The sequence below is a fragment of the Notamacropus eugenii genome, chromosome 1 (genome assembly GCF_028372415.1).
Source record: "Notamacropus eugenii isolate mMacEug1 chromosome 1, mMacEug1.pri_v2, whole genome shotgun sequence".
Lineage (NCBI taxonomy): Eukaryota > Metazoa > Chordata > Mammalia > Diprotodontia > Macropodidae > Notamacropus > Notamacropus eugenii.
In genome coordinates, this window is record NC_092872.1 from 652,148,437 (window position 1) to 652,162,214 (window position 13,778).

Sequence of the window (13,778 nt, forward strand, 5' to 3'; positions counted from 1 at the left end):
GAGAAGTTTAAGTGACAAAGGAACTCAGTCAGGAAACATTTGGTCTTGCCAAGGACAACAACAAATTTAAAGTATAAGCTCCATTGTAAAACATTAAAGAGGATGATAGAAGATTATGAGCAGTTATCATTTTATAAAATAACAACAAATAATGCAAGAGGAAACAAGCTTACTAAAAGCTTAGTGTGAAACCTCCCTAAATTAGATGTACCAAAAAACATCTATGCATGAAACTGGAAGAAGGACAACTACATGTGAAATGGTACCAATCTGCCAGTATTTCTACAGGGATCTTCAACTAATCTCTTAAGACAATGGAGCTACTTACTATGTACCACTTCAACACTTAAATACTTGATAGGCTATGTAAGCCCCTATCCAATGATTCTGTGCGAGACCAAATCAGATGATCATGAACTCAGAGCAGACAGCTAATAAAAGAGAATAACAAAGGAAATGTATCAGATATTAAATGTTCTCATTACCAATTCTAAGTGGCTGCTACCCTTCAAATGTCCCTGGAAGCATTATTTGATTCCCCAATTACTCTTTCTCCCAAATACAGCAGGAGAAGGACATAATACTTTTCATCACTTCTCCATCATGATCCATATTGGATACTTTCTTTTCCATCCCCCAAACATTTTTCAACTTTCTTTTGTGTGTTGTCTTCCTTCATTAAACTGTGAGGTCTTTGGTAGCAGGGACTGTGTTGAACGTATTTGTATCTCAGTGCTTAGCACAGTATCTGGCATATAGAAGGTGCTTAATGAATGTTTAGTGACTAAGATATCAGTTCACTCATAGATGGCACTAGAGGCTAGCATTATTTGTAGTATTCTCAGCTTGGTCACTTTCTCCCTGGGGTTAGGATATTGCTTCTATCATACTCTGTCACTCCAAAATGTACTTTCCTCTTGTGGTTATCAAGAATGCACCATCTCATCATCACAGTGAGACAAACAGTCTTTCAAATCTTGTACAACAGACTAGATACATGGACCACAAATAGAAATATAATATATAGTACATATAGCAAAATTGCATATGGTAGACATACAAGTATAGAGCATATCAGTATGTGATATCACGTAGCCTTACAAGCTAAACTTACATAACAAAAGAGAATGGACATTTCTATGGTAAGGTTTTGTGAAATAGTTTGTAAATATCTCACGTGAATGTATGTGTTACTGTTATCTCCATTTTTAGATGAAGGAAGTGAAACTCAGAGAGATTAAATCACTTGCCTAGACTCACAAAGGCAGAAGTATCAGAGGTGGTATTCAAAACTCAAGTCCTCTTGACTCCAAGTTCAGCAATCTATCCATCACTTCCACTGACTGCCTGGAATCTCCATTCTAAAAATGTTATAAAGTTTATCATTACATTTCATGATGCCATATTGGGTACCATTTGGTACATGTGTGATCTTCTCTGCCACTAAGAACATCCTAGGTCTGAATAGTTGTGACATTTCAAGAGTGATCTGTCAGTTCTCTGCTCTTAGAATCCTCTGGTCTACGGACCTATAGTTTTAATCCTGAGAATTATATATGACTTAAACTTTCTATTGCTGTCTCTACCCCTCAATTAATACAACTCTAGAGCTGTCTGCTATACATTCAAGAGAGAAAAAATAATCAACAATTCTCTGATTGCCAGTATCAGGGGGAGCATAAAATGGAGAGCCATATACTTAGTAAATATGTTCACCACTATCATAGAGGATGCATTATACAACACGTAAAGGAAAAAAGAATACTCTATAGATGATATAGATGCTCTTTTTATGGATGACATATGACTGCATAGAATCCTGAACTTCTACAGGGCCTCCTCAATGAGATCCAAGTCAACTCAGTAATATTAATATATCAATACATACAGGAAAAAACCAGTTTATGACATACTATAAGAGAGGCAAGTCCATTAAGTTAATCCATTAGAATATATATAATCTTAGTTAGGCACTGCAGATAGATAATGACCTGGGTTCAGAGTGAATAAGTGAAAGAGAATGGACTGGATTTCACTTAGGAAATCATTAAGTACTTTCAATGATCCCAAGTTGCTCTCTTATTTTCAAGCCCATCTTTTAAACACTGGTACCAGTGATGTTTTATGACTGGAAGACATAGAACATAACTGTCTCTTAATATTCAAAACTTCAGGGCAATGGAAGGATGGATAGCAACTATAAGTAGGATGTAGGACATTGCATATTTTGACTTGCATGCAAGGAAAGGCATAAAAAGATGTAAAGGACGACATTTTTTTGGGAAAAGAGGTTGAGGCCAAACGAAGTGAGAATAGAGTATAAAGCTGGACAGCTCAAGTGGGACACTGGTATTCTCAAAGCATTCAAAGACTTAGGAAAGATCTCCAATGCATGGTATAGATTCTCTATAGAGGACTTATAGAATAACATGAAAAAGTAATATATAGGGAAAGATGGCAGGGATGGATTCCAAACTTCCCCGGTAAGTGAGAGAGTAATCTACAAATTATGGACTATCATATAATGGAATACTGTAGCACCTTAAAAATGGAAATATAGGTCAGTGAGATCCTAGATCCATGAAAGTACTAAATTCTGATCCTCATAAACTGGATTGAGATCTTTGCAAGTTACAAAGATTTCGTGTGCAAAACCACAATTGAATGCATATTCTTAAGGGGCTACAGATATGGTACAGCTCAATTAGTCACTAAACTGTTGTCATGGAAGGCAGCCAGCTGAAAGTGGCATTGTACAGCAAATACATGAAAGATGTTTCCATTTTCAGTGCGTATAACAGGACTGCTGAAATTCCAAAGTAATTAAATATAGTGATAGAACAGAATAATTATGTGATCCTTTTTATTTGGTATAAATACTTGCATATTAACTAAATAATAGAAGTGCTTTACTGAAATATTGATTATTTCCATTATTTAAATCATCATCCAAAATAACTAAATAAAACAATAAATACATTTCAGTCTTAGACCACTTTTATGGTAAATGGTATACTATTTAGGGTATACTACTTGAAATTTAATGCAAAGGAAACAATTGATTAATTCAGAGTTATTGGCTGTCTGCAATCTCCATTCTAAAAATGCTATAAAGTTTTATATATATATATATATATATATATATATATATATATATATATATATACAATATACATACATATATATACATACACACATACAGTATACATATACATATATATTCACACATAATGCATATGTACATACATCATTTTTGTATATTTACTTTTAAAACTTTTTATACTTCAATGAACCTAAGCATAATTTTTATTGTGCACTTGAAATTATAAAGTGCAACTATGAACATATATTCACAACTACAATAAAGGATTTATTACAATATACTTGCAATATTAACAGTTTATTAATGACTTCTACATGATTATTTCCAACTTCTCTTTATATTCATTTGTATAAATTTATATAACATTGTATATTAGACGAAACCTTATTTTAACTTTGCATATTTCAATTTTTCTTTTATTTTCTCATTATTTATTTTTAATGGTTCTGAAGTATTTGTTAACACTGATATACCACAATTTTTTTTTGTCTGTTCTCCAAATGTTTGACATATGGATAAAGTTTTTTTTTTGTTATTAAAGATAATATAGTTACAAGTATTTTAAAAATAAAAATAGCTCTTAAAAATATAATCTTAGAAGATTATTGGTTCAAAGGATAGTCGGTTTTAAAAACTTTTACTGTTTACTATAAGATTAGCCCCTAAAAAGATCAAGTCAATTGACAATTCTAGCATGCCTTTTTTAAGTTTTGTTGCTTTTTAGTCACTTTTTCCTGGTTCAGTAATGAAGTACTACCTCAAGCTTTTAAGGTTTTACATTTCTTTAATGATTAGTGATTGTGAACATTTTTCAAGTTATTATTTACAATCTGTGTTTCTTCTTTTGTGAATTTCCTGCTGTCCAAACTATAATTGATAGGGTAAATAGTGCTTTTTCTGAGAGTGCTAGATTTAGATAACACAAATTTTAGAGGGAGATGTCAGTTCTTGCACACAAACAACAAAGATTAGCACATAGGTAATACAAATAATTCAGTAAAATAGGAAACTGCTACTAGACACTGAGTTGGGTTGATCTCCTCCCCTTTCCCATCTGGTTTTTCCTACTACTCCCTGCATAGTACATCTCTAACAGTGGGCTCAGTCTTGTCTCCCAATGTCTCTGTCTCCTTCACCAGAGGATATTATTCTCACCTTACCCTTCAACTGAGTGTAGACTTAATGACACTTGCTCTGTGTATGGTTTTGTGTCTCAAGCACAAAAATTATCTACTTATGGCTCTGCCAGTTGTGTCACTTTAGGAATTTTATATTTTATAAATATTCATCCTATTTATGTTCTTCAATTTATTAGCATAGAATTTCATATATAAAATCTCTAAAATCCCTGATAAATTAAGTTCTTTTTGTGTATGTGCCTTATTTTCAACTTCAAAATTTTTGTTATTTCTTCTTTTGCGGGGAACATAGTAGTGCAAATTTGTTAGTGCTATTGCAATTTGACTGTAAAGCTATCTTGCTTGGTATCATTTATCATTTCAATTTTTCATATTTTCTGTTCTGACCATTTAGCTTTCTTTTTTCCTTTTTGTTTTTATTTTGTTCGTTTATCAAATATTCTTAAGAAAATACTCAATTCATTTGGTTTCTCTTTAATTGATAAACATTCAGGGCTATATTTCACTTGCTTCTGAGAGTGGATTTGATTGCATTCCATAGATTTTGTATGTGATACTTATATTATTCTTGTCTTTTAAATATTTTGTTATTATTTTTATGTCTTCTTTGATCCAGCTGTTCCCCTAAATGGGAGGCTTTTAAGCAAAGGAGAGAGTAAGTTGTAGAGAGGATTCTTGTTGAAGCATGGGTTAGAATAGAAGATGATCTCACTCGGTGATTCTGTTATCTCTCTGTGTCTGTCTCTCTTATCTATATAGGCATTTGTCTTTGAAAGGCCAGGACCCAATCACAGAAAAGTAGCTGATAATGAGGTGTTAAATTAACTGTAAAGATGCAGAAATGTCACGTGATACCTTTATTGGGTACGAACAGGAGAAATAGCACAGGATGAACAATGATGGTCTCCTTCCCCCACACTTAAAAATGTCCAAGTGTTAGACAAAAAGAGGTAGCCATCTCCTGAAGTGAAGCATGATAAGTTTCATGGAGCTAGCACAGCAGAAATTTGGGCAGAGTTAATCACTACAGGGAGCAAGGAGATGCTTCCAGAAGCAAGGCTGGTTATTTCAGCCAACTATGAATGAGGAGTGCCAGGACAGATGCTGTGTTGCTGAATGCCAACTCTGCACTTTCCCTTCTCTGACAGATTTCAAGGTAATAATTCTGCCTCGACCTTATCCCCTTGAGCTCATTTTCATAGGAGCCTGAAGCATTTTCCTCTGGGCATAGGGAAAGTTTGTTTGCCTTTCTGTTTTAGATGTTGATTTTGTCTTTATAAACAATATTACCTGCCATGATTTTCTGTTTTCAATGTGCTCGTTGGGAAAACAGATGGGAAGATGCAATTGAGGGAGAAGCATGTGGGGAGGGGGATGGTGAGAGAGAGGAGGAGAGGAGGAGGAGGAGGAGGAGGAGGAGGAGGAGGAGGAGGAGGAGAGAGAGAGAGGGAGAGAAAGAGAGAGAGAGAGAGAGAGAGAGAGAGAGAGAGAGAGAGAGAGAGAGAGAGAGAGAGAGAGAAGAGGAGAGAGAAAAAAAGGAATGAAGAGGAGAGGATGGGAGAGAGAAGAGAAGAGAAGAAAAAAGAGAAGAAATGGAGAGAGGGAAGAAACAAGAAGAGAAGAAAGGGAGAGAGAAGAGTTTGTTGGCTGGAAGTGCTATCTATGGCTTGGTGATGAGAGAATGATAGATCCTTTGATACAATTTTCTAGAGCAGAGCAGTATTCTATCAGGAAATCAATCTAGTAATGAGTGAGTTACTAGTAGTAGAGTGAGGGAGGGTTAAAAAGGAATGGTTGAATAATCCTGCTAACCACACCATAATACTACTACTACTACATTAAGTTCCACTCTTGTACCTTTTAGTCAGATTTCATTATTCATTTCCAATTTTATTAATAAATTAATAAATATTGGATAAATGAAAATATAACACATGTAACAAATATAAAATTAGTCTTTTACTATTTACCAAGGTTTTTGGGGGTCCAAATATGTAATCACTGTATTGGAGATGTTTATATGCTTGGAAAAAAGTGTTTCACTGATATTTCAGTTTAAGTCTCTTCAGAATGCTATTAAATCCAGCTGGTTCATTCAACTTTTTTAAAAAAACTTTTCCTTGCCTGGATTCTGTTTCTATTAATTTTTTTTTGTAATGTTGTTAGCTTCTTACAAATGAAGTTTACTCTTATGTTATATGGCAATTCAAAGCTCCAGGTATATGAATAAATACAGAACCACACATTTAGAGGGAGCTCAGAAGCTCTCTAGTGGAACCCATATCTTATTTACAACATACACACAACTTGTCTTCCTGCTTTTACTTGTAGACTTCCAGTAAGGGAGAGACACTACCTCTCCCCAAGCTCATTCTACCATCAGACAACTCTGATTGTTAGGAAGTTTTTCCTTAAACCCAGCTGAAATTTGTCACTTTGTGAATTCCACTCATTTCTTTTTTGGGGTTAAGTACCACAAGTCAAATATTTTTCCATTTAACAACCCTTCAAACATCCAACCTCCTTGATGTATTTTCTTCTCCAAGCTAAACATCTCAGTTTTTTTAAACTGATTCTCATATAGCATTAGTTCATAGCCCTTTGATATGCTGCTGGCTTTCCTCTAGACACTCTCTAGCTTAACAATATCATTCCTAAAATGTGGTATCCTGCACTGAATATAACACTCCCAAAGTGGTCTGACCAAGGCAAAGTACAGTGGGACTATCACCTCCTTATTCCTGGACACCATGCTCCTCTAAATGCAATATAACATTACATTAGATTCTTTGGCTGCCATATTGCACTGTTGACTAATACTTAGTTTGTAGTCAACCAAAAAACCTCATTCAAAGTATTGCCCAGCCTCAACTCCCCCCTCTTGGACTTGTGAAGCTAATTTTAAAATATAAGACTTTATATTTAGCACTATTAATTTGATCTTATTAGATTCAACCCATTGCTTTGTCGATGTAGATCTTTTTGAATTGTCACTGTCATTCAGTGAGTTAGCTATCCCTCCCAGCCTCGTGTTATCTCCAAATATGATAGGAATGACAAATATACCTTTACCCAGGTCACCGATAAAAATGTTCAATCGTAGAGGGCCAAGCAAAGATACCTGGGGCACTTTATTAAAGAACTTCTTAAATTAAAATTGAATCATTAATGAATCCTTTCCGAATCATCAATTAAAGGCTCCAGTTATAATGTGTTTAGGCTATATCTCTTTTTCATTTCTAGAAGGAATGTTAAAATCTAGGTCAACTGTATCTATAGAATTCCTTTAATCTAGCAGTTCAAATCCTGCCAAAAAAGAAAATTAGTTAGTCTGATATGACCTGTTCTTGACAAAGTCTTCCTTATTCTGTGTAATAACCATTTCCTTTCCTAGATGTTCACTATCTCTTTAATCATCCATTCTAGAAGTTTCCCAGAAAATAAAAGTCAAGCATATGGGCCTATATCTTGCTGATTATATTCACATACTTTAAAAAAGCCAACACATTCAGAGAAATAAAGGAAATTATTAGACTGTTTTGTCCAACTATATGCTAATAAGACGGACAACTTAAATAAAATGTATGAATATTTACAAAAATATAAAATACTCAGATTAACAGAATGAGAAATGGCTAATTTAAAGAAACCAATCTCAGAAAAAGAAATTAATACAGATGTATATATATATATATATATATATGAACTATAGATACATAGCTATAGATAAAGCTAAACTATAGATAAGCTATAAACTCAAAATTTTTAGAAAAGTGTAGGACCAGATGAATTTATAAGAAAATTTTATCAAACATTTAAAGAATAATCTCAATACTGTATAAGTTCTTTGCAAAAAAAGAAAAAATACAAAAAGAAGCTATCTTACCAAATTCTTTATATGATATAAATATGGTTTTGATATCTTAGCTATGGATCAAAAACTATAGATCAATTGTCCTACTAAACACTGACAAAATTTTTTTAATATTAGCAAAGAGACTATTGCACTATATCACAATCATTATACACTATGACCAGGAAAGCTATAAATGTAATTGATCAAATTAATAATAGGAAAAACAAAACTATATTAACAGATGCAGAAAAAGCTTTTGACAAAATACAGCATCTATTTCTGATTTAAAAAATGAGACAATATAGGAATAAAAGCATCTGTCTTTAATGCACTAATTAACAAATTCAACCACCAAAGGACTACTTTTTATAGACCTAGAAAAAAAACAGTAATGAGATTTATCTGAATGAATTTTTTAAATAGTCAAAATCTTAAAGGAATTGTGGGAAAAAAGTAGGAAGTCAAGGGAATTAGCAATACCAGTTGTCAAACTAAACTACAAAGCAGTAAAAATCAAAAGGACCTGGTACTGACTAAAAAACTGAGAAACTAACCAATGGAACGGATTAGATGCACAACATGTAGAAGCAAACAAACCTAGTAGCTTAGTGTAATAAACCCAAAGAACGTAGGTACTAGGGCATGTACTCACTATTTGATCAAAACTGTTGGGAAAACTAGGAAACAGATGGATAGAAACTAGGTTTAGACTAATACCCAACAATCTTTCAAAAGATCACTAAAAGTGTCTCAGAATTCACATTTAACAGTTCTCTTCTGTGTCATTTGTCTGAACTGGTTAAGGTGTTCTATTTCCCTAGTCGTCTTTGGTATTAACTCCCTACCAGCACTTTCTGTTTTGGCACCTCTAGTCCAAAGACCATTCTTTTCAGCAGAAAAAAGAGCAGCAAAATAAGAGCTTAACGCTTTCTCCTCTCCGTCATCAGTTATTATTTCATCTGCTTGCCACTTTTGTGCAGTGGTATTAAACAGAAACAGAGGCCACTAAACCATATATAATGATCCCTGCAGACCACATATTGACACAGAAACCCATGCTGATATTATCTATGGGGCAGGTAGGTGGCACAGTAGATAGAATGCTAGGCCTGGAGTCAGGAAGACTTGTCTTTCTGAGTTCAAATCTGGCATCGGACTCTTTGATAACTGTGTGACTGGGCAAATCACTTGACCTCTTTTACCTCAGTTTCCTCATCTTTAAAATGAGCTAGAGAAGTAAATGACAAACCACTCCAATGTCTTTGCCAAAAACAAACCCTCAAATGGGGCCACAGAGAGTTGGGCGTGACTTAAATGACTAAATATTATCTATGCTTTATTGTATTTTTCTTGTTAAATATTTTCCAGTTACATTCTAATCTGGTTCCTGCCCCACTTGAGAATATTATGAGCTGCATGTTTGAGATCTCTGCTTTTGTTAATTGTCCATTCTTCCCATATAGTCAAGCAAAAGGGAAAAAAAGTCCACCATTCATTTTCTCATACTTTTCTCATTAGTCTGAGCTCATTCTGAACTTCAGTACTTCTAGTACTTCTAATTTTTTGTAGTGTCCAGTGACATAATAAAGCTATATTCCATTGAGCTGAGTCTAGAGAGAGTCATCACTAGGTTGGCTTTGGTGTAATAAATCTTTGAGCTATATTAACTCTTGAAGACCATATACTAAGTTATAGAGATGTTTTAATACATGTGGAGGGAACATCCACCCCAATGACATCAGAAATCACTGATTTAGTGAAGCAAACTATTTGATGGGTCTAATCTTAATACTGTTAAATTCTTGTTTCTTATAATCTGAAGCAACTATTAAATATTCATTATTTTAGTCAAGGTGAATTCTTGTTCAATTATGGTTTAGAAGCAGTTAGTTAGGCAGTGTAGTAGGAGATACAGTGCTAGACCTAGAATTAAGAGGACCTGAGTTTCAATCCAGTCTCCTCTACTTACTTATTAGCTGAGTGACCCTGAACAAGCATTAACTTCAATCTGCCTCAATTTTGTCATCTGCAAAATGAAGACAATGATACTGATACCGCTCCGGGACTATTGTGAGGACCAAATAAGGGATCTGAAAAAGCACTCTGCAAACTTTAAAACGTTATATAAATGTTAGCTATTCTTATTAGACTAGAATACCTCTGAGTTCTCTTCCAACTCAGAAATTCTGTGATTCTGTAAATTAGAAAAAAATATTTAGATTCGAATATGATGTTACATATATTTTATGACTAGTATTCCCTTTCATCATGGTATGTTCAGTAAGTTTGTCGCTATGAAGACCAATTACCCCTAAGAATGGAATAAATAAAGACATAATCCTTCAATTCTAAATATAATTTTTTAATTGAGAAGATATATTTACATGAAGTACCAGCACATCTACTACATTCTAGATTATTTGATGACAGCATGCTTCAGATAATGAAAAATAATATTTTACCATTGTTTTCCTTACCTATGCCACAGGCAGCCTTTTGTTTTCTGCCATGTCTGTTTGGCAAAATCAACTCACATGCTGGTATTTTGAAATCACTCCTTTGGGTAGTCTGGGAATCATAAGATGGAACATAGTGATGGCTCAGTATTTCTTCATGTGGCCACCAATCCTCCTTTAGAAAAATGCAAGTAATTAGACAGTGCAGGACATAGTTACCGGTTTACCTCTGTCATTAAGTGGGTACTCAATAAATGTTTATTGATGATGACTAAAGCTATGCTCTTGCTAATGTGAAAACTTAAACTTCCCTGTATGGATAATGTCTTTTTTGTTTTAGCGTAATCAAGTGCCTTGGATTGAATAATGTGATTAAAGCAGATCTTCCCACCCATTAATGAATCTGGGAAAATTTATAGGAAAGCCCATACCTTTTGTTAATGAGGCACTGGTTGGTTCTCAAGGGTTGTGTATAAAGACTGTAAGGTGAGGTTTTACTTTGGAGCTTACTGATTGGAAGTGTTTGTTTGGCCAGATGAGACTCTGGGCAGCTGCTAAGGAACCCCTTCCTCTTCTGCTTTGAAAACCCAGGTGTTGGTGCTTCTCTCTCTGGTAACCATGGATGTATGGTCAGACAGTTGGATCTGTCTGTTGATCTATGATGTATGCATTGCTTTTGTCAGACAGTTGGAAGCCCTGTCTGTTGATTGTTACTTCTTTGCATTTTCTCTGAAGTTCAGACTTTTTCCCCTGAACTAAATTAATGATACATGTGCTTGATTAAAATGATTATTGACCCCTCAAAAGTTGCTTTCCTTTTAGAAATGCAGATCTAAGAGCCTGTACAGTAGGCCCTCCTGTGTATGTTGGGGTCCTTGCTGTTACATTCCCCCAAATACGATTAAGATGAAAAACAACATATTGAAGTAGCATCCAGTGTTTGGATGAAAGAAAAGATGACATGTTACTCATTCTCTTATAATCGAGCATGAAGTCAGTGAACTTATAATATGTGATAAAGTACACATCTGACTTTGCTTTGTAGTAAGATTTTGTTATAGCAATATAGGAATCAATACACAAAATCATCATGAAATCTAACAAATACTATAGTAATATTATAATAATCTTCTGTCCCTTCTAACTCTACTATGCTTTGTTGCGATAAGTAATAGTTTTATTTTAAGAGTACATTTTCCTAAGATTATCATTTTTGTTCTCAAAATTAATACAAACAGATGGTACAGTGATGACTGCTATTTGACCTTTCTGATGATTTCACCTTTCAGAAGGGAGAGGAAGCCATGAAAGGAATTGCAACTCAGGACATAATTCTCACCAAATTTTGGTTGGTGATGCGGAGGTATTTGCTGAATTGAGTTAAAATGAATTCCTAAATTGAAATGAGTTATTTTCTGAGAATAATATAATTCAGGCTCTTAACTGCCTTGATAGCATTTAAAGATAATTCTTATAGCTGGAAGCAATCTGTTTCTCTTGGACTTTCACAATTTGTTTGTACTCATCATATTCTAATTATCATTACAATAATTTGTGGGCATAGCTTACTTCCAGTACTAGATTTCAAGGTCTATTGAAAGCAGGAATCACGACTCAGGTACTTAGCTCATAATGCCTTCCACAAGGCAAGCAACAAATAAATATACGTTTCAATAGCTTAAAGTGACTGAAACCTTGGGAAAGAACCAAAAATGATGATGATGATGATCATGTGTGTATGTATACATATATATTCATAAGAGCAAAAGATAGCAATTCTGGGCATGTGCAGAAAAAAGATTTCTTAAAATCCTAATAAAAGATGTAATGTTTCTTATTTTGTATATGCTTGTATAAGTCAATGTTATTCCCCTGCAGAATGCAAACACCTGAAGAAGACGGACTGTTTCATTTCTGTCTCTGTCTCCCTAGTACCCAGCATGGTGTCTGGCGCGTAACACTTTGTGCTTGACTGATGAGACTTCAGTGAGGTATCATCATTTCCCAGTTCTCCTTTCACTTCTCTAACCTTATGTATCTCTTTTGCTAATTTTTTGTTCTTGTCTTAAATCCTTAAGATGGGTTCCCTCACAGCTCTATTCTCAGCTTTTTCTTTTACTCTCTCTTGTAGATCTTATTTTTACTTGTAGCTTCAACTATTACCTCTATGCACATGACTCCTAAATGTATATCTTCCATAGCTCTAAATTCTGCTAGCACAATATAAAAACAGTTTTCAGCGGTTTCAACTGTATGCCAAAATAAACTCAAAACAAACACTTAACTGGTATTCAACAATACAAAAGCAATTCTATGATATTTCTCCTTAATGCCTCCTTTTGCTCACCATTGTCTCATTTTAACCAGAATTCAACTAATATTCATTGTCTGAAACTTTAGGTTATCTTTTCTTAAAATTCAACTTAATTTTTTTTAGTTCCAAATTCTCTCCCTTACCCTTTATCCTTCTTCTTTCCATTAAGAAATCTAGAAAAATGAAACTCATTACAAATATTTACAGTCATGCAAAATAAATTTCCATACTGATCATGTCCAAAAAAAGAAAAAAAGTCAAGAAAAAGAAAGAGAAGAAAATATACTGCATGAACTGAATCCATTGGCTCTCCATCTGGAGGCTGATAGCACACTTCATTATGACTCTTTTGGAACTGAAGTGGACTATTTATCGTGTTGATGAGAATGACTAAGTCTTTCAAAGTTGATTATGTTCACAGTATTGCTGTTACTGTATCAACTGTTCTCCTGGTTCTGCTCATTTCACTTTGTGCCATCATACATGTTTTCTCAGGTTTTTCTGAAGCCATTCCATCATTTCCTATAGCACAATAGTATTCTATCACATTCCTATACCATAAGTTGTCTTTTCTACCCCAAAAAGAGTGGCTATGCATATTTTTGTACATATAGGTCATTTTATTAGTGACTTAGGACATTTTTCCCATAGTCATTGATAGCTTGGATTTCTTTCTCTGAAAACTGCCTATTTATATCCTTTAGCCATTGAGGAATCACTCTTATTCTTTTAAATTTGATTCAATTCCCTATGTATTTTAGAAATGAGAACTTTATCAGAGAAATTTGTGGCAAAGATTTCCTAAATATCCTGTTTTTCTTCTAATTTTAGCTGCATTGATTTTGTTTGGGCAAATCTCTTAAATTTTAAGTAATCAAAAGTATTCATCTTAGCTCTGGTGAACCTCACT

At 34.0% G+C, this 13,778-nt stretch overlaps 1 protein-coding gene across 2 annotated transcripts in view; it reads right to left on the reverse strand.

Moving 5' to 3' along the window:
• The window catches only part of CIMIP6 (ciliary microtubule inner protein 6), a 59,151-nt gene that overhangs the window by 19,986 nt on the left and 25,387 nt on the right, over positions 1-13,778 (reverse strand). Inside the window, exon 3 of one of the 2 annotated variants that reach the window (XM_072635568.1) lies at positions 10,576-10,666. In XM_072635568.1, the coding sequence (XP_072491669.1) occupies positions 10,576-10,666 (91 nt within the window). Of the gene's footprint in view, positions 1-10,575; positions 10,730-13,778 lie in introns of both variants that reach the window. The other variant, XM_072635567.1, reaches the window with a different exon arrangement.